The sequence below is a fragment of the Carassius auratus genome, chromosome 21, assembly GCF_003368295.1.
Source record: "Carassius auratus strain Wakin chromosome 21, ASM336829v1, whole genome shotgun sequence".
Taxonomy (NCBI): Eukaryota; Metazoa; Chordata; class Actinopteri; order Cypriniformes; family Cyprinidae; genus Carassius; species Carassius auratus.
This window is the reverse complement of record NC_039263.1, coordinates 24,777,109-24,789,410: the sequence shown is the minus strand read 5'-3', so window position 1 is coordinate 24,789,410 and position 12,302 is coordinate 24,777,109. Positions and strand designations below refer to the sequence as shown.

The window sequence follows — 12,302 nt, the reverse complement described above, 5'->3', positions numbered from 1 at the left end:
GATTATCAAGTGCAGGCCATTTTATCTACCACGTGAATTTACTTGCATTGTTGCAGCTGCAGTTTATGTACCTCCGGACGCTAATGCTAACGTGGCTATGAAAGAACTTTGTGCTGCTATTAGCAAATTACAAACCCTGCACCCGGATGGAGCCTTTATTGTTGCTGGGGACTTCAATCACTGCACTTTAAGATGTTTTCTCCCTAAATTTCATCAAAATGTCTCCTGCACTACAAGGGGACATAAAACACTGGACCACGTTTATACTAATGTGACTGATGCCTACAAAGTCACACCCCTCCCCCATCTGGGTCAGTCAGACCACCTCTCTTTGTTCCTGCTCCCCAAGTATACCCCGGTCATCAAATGTGTGAAACCTACAATAAGGACTGTTAAAATCTGGCTGGAAGGTGCAGACTCCACTCTTCAACATCAGTTCCAGCACACAGACTGGAGTGAGTTTGCTGCCCAGGCCACCATAAACTCTCAGATTAACATTGACACTTACACAAATTCTGTCCTGGAGCACATCAACAGATGTGTAAGCAGAGTGACCACACTCAAAAAAATAAAAATTTTCCCCAATCAGAAGCCCTGGATGAACAGAGAGGTTCGCCTCCTGCTCAAAGCAAGAGATGCAGCCTTCAGGTCTGGAGACCAGGAGGCTTACAGCTCAGCCAGAGCCAACCTGAGGAAGGGTATCTGCCAGGCCAAACTCACACATAAACAAAGGATTGAAGAACACTTCAATTCTTCAGACCCCCGGCGTATGTGGCAAGGCATACAATCTATCACCGATTACAAACCTCCTAACTCTGTGCCCCCCTCCAGCTCTGCCTCCCTCCCAGACGAGCTCAATCACTTTTATGCTCGCTTTGATAAAAATAATAAGGAGATCTCACTCAAAACTGAGCATCAACCCAGTGAACTGCCTCTCACACTCTCCACATCAGATGTTTACTCCACTCTGCGTAAAGTGAATGGACGAAAGCAGCTGGCCCTGATGGAATATCTGGTCGTGTGCTTAAAGCCTGTGCGGAGCAGCTGGCTGAGGTCTTCACAGACATTTTCAATCTGTCCCTGGCCCAAACAACTGTCCCCACTTGCTTCAAATCCACTGCCTCGGTCCCTAACGACTTCCGTCCTGTTGCACTCACCCCCATCATTGCCAAGTGCTTTGAGAAACTGGTCGCATCCCACTTAAAATCCTGTCTCCCTGCTACATTAGACCCTTTCCAATTTGCCTATCGCAACAATAGGTCAACAGAGGACGCCATCTCAACGGCACTTCACTCTGCCCTCACCCACCTGGACAGTCAGAACACACACGTGAGAATGCTGTTCATAGATTTCAGTTCTGCATTTAATACAGTAATCCCCTCCAAGCTGATCTCCAAGCTCAGCCATCTTGGAATCAGCACACCCATCTGCAATTGGATTCTAGATTTTCTGACTAACAGACCTCAGTCTGTTAAGTTAGATAACCTCTCCTCCTCCATCATAACCCTGAACACTGGAGTGCCACAAGGCTGCGTACTGAGCCCTCTCCTGTACTCCCTATTCACCAATGACTGTGTTCCTGTTTATGGCTCCAACACCATAATCAAATTCGCAGATGACACCACGGTGGTAGGTCTGATCAAGGATGACGACGAGTCAGCCTACAGGGATGAGGTGCAGCACCTGGCTGAGTGGTGTGCCACCAACAACCTGGAACTGAACACCCAGAAGACTAAGGAGATCATTGTGGACTTCAGGCGGACTAGGAATCATGCACACACACCCATCTACATCAACGGAGCTGTAGTGGAGCGTGTGTCGAGTTTCAAGTTCCTTGGCATCCACATCTCAGATGATCTCACCTGGTCCCTAAACACCTCCACCCTGGTCAAAAAGGCTCAGCAGCGCCTTTACTTCTTACGGAGCCTTAAAAAAGTTCACCTCAGTCCTAGGATCCTTTCTGAATTCTACCGCTGTACCATTGAGAGCATACTCACAAACTGCATCTCAGTGTGGTACAGCAATTGCTCCGCATCTGACCGCAAAGCACTCCAGCGGGTGGTGAAAACTGCTCAACGGATCACCGGCACCCAGTTAACATCCATCGAGAACATTTACCAGAAGCGCTGTCTGGGCAGGGCAAGAAACATCATCAAGGATGCCTCTCACCCTAACCATGGACTTTTCACCCTCCTTCCATCCGGCAGGCGTTACAGAAGCCTACGCTCTCGAACAAGTAGGCTCAGGAAGAGCTTCTTTCCTGAGGCTGTGACACTCCTGAACGCCACACCACCAATCTAACCTGCACCTGCTCTTTTTACTGCACTGGTCACAGTACTTTACATACATGTATTGCACTACTCATATTTTGCACAGACTGTACATGGTTAAATCCATTACACTATAAACTGTCTAAAGCTGTTACTGTACAAGCACAGTAAACTATTCTACAAAAAATATAATTGCACTACTGTTATTTTGCATATAATTGTTAAACAATACTTTTGCACACTCATTCAACTGTATTTATTATTACTGTTCTCAAGTTCCTGCTATTCATAATGTGTATATATAATCATTCTTTGCTCTGTTCATAATGTACATACAATCCCTACATTACATTAATATTTATATTCTGTATATACTCTGATCAATATTGTATATAGCAACTCCACTGTACATTCTGTATATCATAGCTTTACTTACTCTGCACTTTTATGTATATAAAACACTATATTCTTGCACTTCTGGTTAGATGCTAACTGCATTTCATTAGCTCTGTACTTGTACTCTGCATAATGACAATAAAGTTGAATCTAATCTAATCTAATCTAATCTGCCTTCGTTTGCTAGGTGTTCTGATTTTTGTGTTTTTATCAGTTTGCTGACTGTGCAGTTGCTAGGGTGTGCTTAATGTTATTAGCTAGAGCTGCACATTAAACTGGAATTATGATTTGGCACAAGATTGTGATTTCTCAGAAGAAAGGTAATGCATGAAAATAGCCAAGCAAGCATTGATTCAATGACTTTTATTCCAGCGGTTTTATTGTCCAGAAAGTGGAAATGTTTCCTCTGATCACTTAGTGCGCACTCATGATCTGTTCAATCATTGAAACGCTGCAGGACCAAAAATGATCATTCAGTCAGAATGCATCAAAAATATCTTCATTTGTGTTTCGGGGTGATTTTACGGGGTTTGAAATGACATGAGGTTGGTGAACTAACTCTTCAACTCTTCCAGTATTAGTGATGACTGTCTCTGTACATGACTAAAGCACACGGACGCCAGTGAATGTCTAATTCTCTCTGTCTCTCTGTCTGTCTGTAGCCCAGCGTGTTGATCGTCAGTTATATCGAGTCTGGGAAAGCGGCCGCACAGTTCGGCTTCTATCAGCAGGTGGAATGGAAGCCCGATGACTCCATGATCGCAGTGACGGTGAGTGAAACCCCTCTGTCTCTCCTGTGAGGATCAGTGATCTCTGAGACGATACATCATACAGAGATACCAACACAGCTGTTTTGCTCGGGTGACTTTATCCCATAGTTTTGCACACATGTCTTGTGTGTGGAGACTGATTGATTGATTGTCACCACATTTTCCCTGAATGTTCTCATGCTGACAGTTTCTCTGTCGTTGTGCAGAACAGCGCTAATCTCAGCGCTAACAGCCCTAGCGAGTCGCCCACATCAGCGGTATTTTAAGGCATTGTGGGTGAAGTTAGGCGGCATAATTACTCCAGTCACACGTGTCCTTCACAGAGGAGACGACTGTTTAAATGTTAATGTGAGCGTCCATCAGTGCGTACCGTGAGCAGAACAAACGCTGTGCTGTCTCTTTTGTTTGGCTGATAACTGCTGTATGAATAGAGACAGAGAGACGGAGACGAGCAGAGAGTCTTCACACGCTCACATCTGTCACTCACACTCACTCTGTCACACTACAGTACTGGGCTGTTATTGATGATTATTGTAGAAATAATGCATTTTATATATATATTTACAAATTAAAATAGAAATTTTAAATAAACTTATATTAAAAAAAGATTTTATATTTTTATGTATATTTTTATAATTACCTCCCCCTTTATCAAAAAACAACTAATTTATTATATTTAATTGCTTTTACATTTATTGTATTTTGTTTATTTTTATTTTGTAATTAATTTATCATATTTAAGTGGGTGTTTAAATAAACTGATTATTCAATTATTTTTTTGAGCTGGTTTTATTTATTTTTAATGGGGGAAAAAAACTGTTTAAGGTTAAATTAATTAATCCTATTAAAATGTATTGTAATTTATTGTATTTAATACATTTTATTTATTTAGTCATGTGGGAATTTTTTTCTTATTTTTATTTTCACCCATTTATTGTTGCTAGTACACTATTACATTATTACATTTTTATTTTAAATTATTGTAATTTATTTAAAAAAATAAATACATTTGAGTAAATATATAAGTAAAATTGGCAGCAAATTCCTTCCATACCCTGTTTGTATTTAATAAAAATAAAAATACACTTGGTCTATTTTAAGGTACCCACAAGGAAAAGCGTTGTTTGTGGTGATTGTCTCACAGTTTTTTTCATCATCTTGTGCGATAAGCAGCATGTTTAAGGTGCTGTTGTTGTTGTTGTGGGTCTGGTTGTGTCCATCAGACGGGTCCGAATCATCCGTGTGTTCGGACACCTGATCTCAGTGTTTCCAGAGCAGAACAACAACACACACTCCTCTGTGTCTGGATCAACAGTCAGTGTTTAGTCTTGATCAGAGGAGGAGCGAGGACGGCCGGTTTAACTAGTCGACTGACAGGGTCTGATTCTCCAGCCTGCAGCTTCTCTTACACCAGACCCTGATGAAGGACACATGAACACGGGTCAGCTGCTTCTAGATGTCACAGATATATATCCCAGACTAGACACTGAAATCTTCATTATGCATTACAATAATAGATGTGCTGTTTGTAGTTTTAGTTTAAACCTGTAGTTAAAGAGTTTAACGCTGATTTTGTTATCCAGGGTAGTAAATACTCCAGAGAAGTGCTCTGATTGCCTCTGTGTACACTGTAAGTGAGAGCCCAGAGGATCATGGGATATTTGTTTACCGAATGATTCTGAACTGGTATTTCCTTCACTTTTCACCCAATATTAAGAGAAGACAAAAGAAGGACACTGCACAAAGAAATAAAAAAATATCCTTTTTAATCATGTTTTCATACTCAATTCTCTATGAAGAAAGTTTAAAATAAATAACAATAATCTTAAAATCATCTTTGTTATATTTAATCATTGTGAAATATCTCCATGTTCCCAAATAGTTAATTATATCAAGTAAAAAGTATAAATTTATTTTTTCATTAAAATAAAAGATTATAATTTACAATATACTACTACTAATAATAATAATATTACAAAATTCAATATAAAATATTAAGTGTGTACAGTGTAAAGTGTGTATATTATATATAAATGTATTATTATTGTTGTTGTTGTTGTCATGTGACCTGGCAGCATGTTTGTGAGTGCTTGTTCTTCAGGTTTGAACACACAGGTATGTTTTATCAGTGAAGTTGAGATGAAAGAGCACAGCGCTCTGAATCTGATGCTCCTCTCTCTCGTGTGCTTTAATCTTTCGCTGGTGTCTCGTGAAGGCGTTCACAGAGCGAGGGCAGATAGCAGCGGGCGCTTCGGGATGTTTAGTCTGTTCTCCCACGCACCAGACGCCTCCACACAGCCTGTGAGCTTCTGATGGATGGAGCATCATGGGTAATACTGGCTTCAATGCCTCTGAAATGTTCCCAGGAGTTCAGTGAACTTCATTCACCGTAGAGGAACGTCCCAGGAACAGAGCTGTGTGGGCCGCGGGTGATAAACCTGCACGAAGATCCCACACCCCTAAAAATAACTGGAGGCTCTCTCACCGCCTGCAGCGTCCTCTTCTGCCGTCTCGTCTCAATCTGTTCTCCTGCTGGGTTAGGGCTCTAGGATGCAGAAGTTGGACAACATTTGTTAAAATATCAATATGGCAATACTAATAACAAACTTTTTAAAAACAATAATAACCTTTATGTATAGGATTTATTTTATTATTTGTAAAATATAATTTTAGAAAAATAAATTTTTGTATTACAGTAATAATAATAATAATGATGATAATAATAAACGTATATTTGTATAGATTCAATTTTTTGTAAAATATTATTTTAGAAAAATACATTTGTGAATAATAATAATAATAATAATAATTATTATTATTATTATAATAAAATAAATAAAGTAAAAGAAAAAACTTAAGACAAAAATATAATATATAAAAAACATTTAATATAAGAACAATTTTATTTGACATTAGAATATTAATATTTTGGCTTTAATTTGACAGAAATATCTGGGATATTTTGTTCTTTGTATGTAATTGGGCTTGACAATTTGTCAAATTTTGTGACTATATATCAGTGTGGCTATTATAATAATAATAATAATAATAATACATATAAATAGCAATAGTAATTAAATATTATTCAAATATTACGTATTAAAAATGACTAAAACCAATAAAAAGAAATGCATAAAAAGAAAACTGTATTTAAGATAAAATATGATTAAAATTTACAGCTGTATAATTACTATACTAATATTAATGTCTGTCATTTTTATGGAACGGTGCTTGTTTCATAGTGTTTTTTTCTGTATTGTCTAGTCTGTGTCTGCTGAAGTTTAGTTCAGTATCAGTTGAATCTGATCAGTTTTGTCGTGGTTGCTGGTTCAGTTCCTGCAGGAGCATGAGGGATCTCAGCTGACGACACGACCCTGTGTGTTTCTGCTCTGGGTTATCCACAGAGAGTTATTATGTTACACATGTGAAATGTGTCTGACATCAGTTTAACAGCACAGATCGAGCCACATTCCTGTCTGTCTGTGTGTTTAAGCACGTGTTGGGACTCATTTGTCAGATTGGAGTTTGTTTGCATGTGAGCAGAGAGGAAGTCAGAAACATGCAGCGGTTTGATGGAGAATGGTGTGCGTCTCAAATCTGAGCTGGTTTGGTGTCACCACATCAACAGCCTGAGAACGGCTGACTGCAGTGTTTTCAGTGTGTTCTGACGAGTTTATCTTCCTGTGGATGTAAATGTGCCGAGCGCTCAACCTGATGCCTTGATAACAACCTCAGCCACAAACACTGTTCATTCATCTGGGACAGTTTAAGTGCAGGTTCATTTAATTATAACCTTTTTAAATGTACAGCTTCAGAGTTGTTCCTTTAATTCATAACCCTGCATTTCTACACACACTATGCTGCACATGCCTGTATTTAACCACGAGACCAGGTGATGTAGCATCGACAGCAGCAGAAGTCGTCTCTCCAACATGTTTAAAGTTTGTGTCCTGAGTATCAGAATAATCTCATGCTGCTCATGCAGTGTGTGTCTCCTGCCTCCACGGATGCCTGAAGACTGTAATCAGAAGTGATATGAGTCTTGGAAACGGTCCATTACCCCGTGTGTGTGTGTGTGTGTGTGTGTGTGTGTGTGTGATCAGGTCTGCTGCTGGTCCGGTTCACTCCTGCAGTCATCCTTCAGCAAACACCGGTTCAGGACACAGTTAATGAGGGTGTTGTGTAGAAACACTGGAGACTGTAGAGTTAGACCGCAGCAGTCTGTTTCCCTTCACTATGGGATTTCATTCAGATATCATACTGGATTCTTATCTTTTCTAGGTTTTTGTTGATACTATTTTATATTATATACATTTTAACTCAAATTATTTTAGATTTTTCTTTTCAAAATGTATTTAGTGTTGTTTTATATTTTATGTATTATTCTAGATTTTCTTTTTCTTTTTATTCTAGATTTAGGTTGTTTATGTTTCTATATTTTATTCATATTTTAGAATTCATTTTTTATTTAATTTATTTGATTTTTATATTAGATTTTAAAATATATTTATTTTAATTTAATGTTTTATTTTTATATTAGATTTTATTTGAATAAAATTTGTTTTAGTTTAAAAAAAATTTTTTTTGATTTTAAACAACCTGTCAGTTATAGTTTTTTTTTTTTTATTGCTCTGCTGGTATTGTTTGTGTGTGATATGAACTGAACTGTAAAGCACTTTCTCTCAGGTATGCAAATGTTTCTGCTCTTTTGATGACCATTCAAATCCTGTTCAGGTTGAGTAGCAGCGATGCCAAACCTCGTCCCTCGTCTCTCGTGGTGTTGTGAGCTCTGGAGCGCTGCGGTTTGATTCCTCTGTCAGCACTAACAGGAAGCAGTTTTCTGAGAGACTCGCTCTGATCTGCATTCCAGGATTATTTCTCGTATTACTGTTTAACTGCTTGCTCGCGAGCTAGTGTTACTACTCTGAAACCACCGGAGTCTTTGTAGAAACAATCACTAAAACTCTTGATAAGAGATCAGTTCAGTTTCATCATTGTTCAGTGTGTCTGTATGAATGATTCAGATGATGACAGATGTTCGTCTGCCCTCACAGCACTAAATATTAAAGTTTGTCTAGTTAGTTTGTTGAATGAACATCTGTCTTGTGAGTCTAGAATGATTGTGTGTTTGAGACCGTGTTCAATCCCTAGTGAGCTGTCTTAATGTCTGCTGCCTACATAGGCATCTCACTCCTTAGGGACCTTTACACTTTTATTTTTTATTTTTGAAGAAATAGTTCAGGGTTTTTCTTTTTGCTGGAATTTTCTGCAAGAAAAATTTATTTATTGAATTGCAAATTATTTGAAGTCTTTTTATATTAGCCTTTCTGTGCAAACTCTTTGTTTAGAGTGGTGTTTTTTTGCTAGAAATGTCTGATAGAAAATTACTTAAATTATTTATTGAATTATGTGTGGGTCATTTTTTAAATATACATAATGTAAATATGTGACCATGGAGCACAAAAGGGTAAATTTTTCCGAAATTGAGATTTATACGTTATCTGAAAGCTGAATAAATAATCTTTCCATTAATGTCTGGTTTGTTAGGAGGACAGTCATCTTTAAAGTTGTCAAAATGAAGTTCTTAGCAATGCATATTACTAATAAAGAATTAAGTTTTGATATATTTACAGTAGGTAATTTACAAAATACCTGTATGGAACATGATCTTAACTTAATATCTTAATGATTTTTGCATATTAGGAAAATTAAGAATGAACCATACAGTGTATTGTTGGCTATTGCTACAAATATACCTGTGCTACTTATGACTGCTTCTGCGCTCCAGCGTAACATATGTTTATATAGTAAAAATAGTATTTTAAGATTTAATCCTTTTATCATATCATTCACACACACACACACACATATATATATATATATATATATATATATATATATAAATATATATCCTATTTGCCCTCTTGAGTGTGTGTGTGTTTGGCTGTTGAGGGTCTCAGGTTCAGGCCTGCAGGAGAGCGTCTCTGTGCTCATCTGATGTCTCCTGCTCTCTCTCTCTCTCTGTCTCTCTCTCTCTCTCTCTCTCTCTCTCTCTGTTACATGAAGCTCAAGAGAAGACCACGCATCACTGACAGCTGTCACTCAGACACATCATCAGTGTCCATGATGACAGACCGCACTGACCCTGTGTGTGTGTGTGTGTGTGTGTGTGTGTGTGTGTGTCACACATTTCACACTCATGGAGCATCTAGACCTAACTGCTGAAATAGCTTTTATTATTAATATTACATTCTCCTATTTTGTTTAACTTTTTAGTAAATTTTTGTTATTCTTTTTTTTTTTTTTTTTTACAATTGTAATTAATAATTTTAGTTCAGTTTCATTTCAGTTAGTAATTTTATAACTTCAGCTTGAACTCCTCTCTGCTGCCGAGGCGAAATGATTTGTTTAATAACAGCAACACTCTTTGTGATTGATATAACTCAGTGTTTCCAACTAATTTGTGACTAATTTGAATTAATTGAGTTATCAGAGTGACTGATTTTATTGCAACGCATTTGTGAGCAATGTAATATTAGTATTGTTGATTTACATATATACATTATACACATTTTATAAGTGCAATTTTTATTAATATTTTGATTAAGCTTTTAGTTTTTGAAGTTTACATTTTAGTATCGTATTTGAGATTCTGTCATTTTTTATTTTTTAGGAATATTTCTAAATAGTTTTCTTTTTCTTTCAGTTTTAATGTTTTATTTCAATTAATTTTCAGCGTATTTCATTTGGTGGCAAAGGCAACTTTTCTCATGTTTATAGTTTGTAATTAAGTTCAATAGGTTTCTCATCTACAGTTTGTAAATATTTTGACTTTCAATTCAACTCCAGTCCAATATTAAGAGGATTCATTCTGAAGAACCGGATCAATCGAGTGATTTGTTCAAACCCTCGACAGAGTCTCATACTGAATGTTTGTTTTTGCCTCTATCCTTTCGTTCTTATATTGAAGGGATTCATCTGAACGAAGTGACTCAAATACATCTGACGTCTCGAAACAATGCAGAAGCAGAAACTGAGATTGACTTTTGTCTGCCGCATGATGACATTTTGAGGAACGCATCACTTCCTCTTCTCTGCTTCTGTCTGTTCTGAGCGCAGTAAACAGAGAGCGTCGAGCTCAGTTCTGGGAGTTTTGGCTGCGTCTCGCTCCAGCTGACGAAAACAGTCCGTCCCGAGCGCTGAACTCTACAGGAAGTTCATCTCTCTCTCTCTCTCTCTCTCGTGAAGTCTTTTCCACTTGTTTTGAAGCTCTCAGTCTTTCCACGTGTGTCTGAAGTATTTGAGTCCTCTGAGCCACGTGTGGTGTGTGTGTGTGTTCAACACTCAGACCAGCAGCACTTTTAGAAAAATACGGAAAAAGAGAAAAAAAGACCAGTTGCTGTCTCAAGAAAACAAGTCTGCAGATTTGCTATATGGTATTTTCTGCTCACCAAGGCTGCATTAAATTCTGAAATATTTTTATCATTTAAAACAGCAGTTTTCTGTGTGAATCTCTGTTAAAGTGTAATTTATTTCTGTGATGTGCAGCTGTATTTTCAGCATCATTCCTCCAGTCTTCAGTGTCACGTATTTTTGTCCAAACCGTGATGCATTAGATTTTTTCAGGATTCCCAGATGAATAGAAAGTGCAGCATTTATTAGAAATCTTTGTGAGATTAGAAATGTCTTCACTGACGTCCCTGATGATGGATGTACAGTGCATCAGAGCGTCTCGTATTGAATGGCAGATGGTAAATGTTCTTGTTTTTTTCTGGATCTGTAGGCGTCGTCTTTCTTTCAGATGTCAGTGTTCTTAATGAGTCTTTCACAGTTTTTCCCTCCTTTTTTGCATGCGGTCGTCATGGTGACGGCTTTTCCATTCTGTTTGGTCTGAAGTGTTTTGAGCGTTCTGTCATTTTTGGCATTTCTGGGAGAATAATTGATGGCATTTACTGTGTGGAGCGCAGTCTGAGCTTCAGGGAACACATGATAACAGCACGCCTGTGCTTCACCCTTCAGCCCTGTTTTCATCAGACGCGTCACACACCTGTCCATGTCTCCTCCGTCTAATCTGAGGCGGTCACTTGTGCTGAAAGCTGGAGGATTGAACACAATCTCTGATAACTACGACAGTCATGGGGGTTTTATTATTATTTACCTCCGTTATCTGTTTATTCTGCTCTCTTTACAAACTACTCACAATAAATATGGGCTGTTGAGTTTGATTATTTACATTTACAGTTATATTTCCCTGTCTGTCACTTTTCAGGTTGTGAATTTATTTATTTAGCTACTATTTCTTATTTATTTGGTTATGTTTTTTATTTATTATATTTATTTACATTTTAATTAATATTTTTAATTTACCGGAACTTAGTTGCATTAAAACCCCAAAATATATATGACTAAATGAGTAATTTAAAAAATGTATTAGTTCCTTAGAATTCAGTAACAGCTTTTACACCTTTTTTTTTTTTTTTTTACTAATTCATAAAAAAAAAATCTGCCTAATAAAATATTTTAGCGCTAGACATAATTTGAAGATTTCATGCAAAGAATTCATAATTAATTATTGAAAAATTAATAAGAATTAATAAAATGTAAATTTTCCAGGGCCTAAAAAAAATCCAAAGTGTAGATGTTCACATTTAAAAAAATAAACAAATAAAATACAAAAAATAATTCCCTTTCATATCCAGGCTTTCCAAGTCACTGTGACACCTGGATTTTATATAAAATGATGTGTGAACAAAAAAAATAGGAAAAGAAAGATTCTTTTAGTTTAAGTGTGATTTTTTTTTTTTTTTTTTTTTTTTTTTTTTTTTTTTTCTTTCTTGGTTTTAAGTCATTTTAAGGCCTGGTGTTT

At 37.1% G+C, this 12,302-nt stretch overlaps 1 protein-coding gene across 1 annotated transcript in view; it reads left to right on the top strand.

The window, feature by feature from the left end:
- LOC113039064 (RAB6A-GEF complex partner protein 1-like) overlaps nucleotides 1-12,302 on the top strand; it is a 35,318-nt gene that overhangs the window by 8,172 nt on the left and 14,844 nt on the right. The window contains exon 2 of the mRNA XM_026196940.1: nucleotides 3,329-3,436. Within this exon, the coding sequence (XP_026052725.1) occupies nucleotides 3,329-3,436 (108 nt within the window). The remainder of the gene's footprint in view (nucleotides 1-3,328; nucleotides 3,437-12,302) is intronic.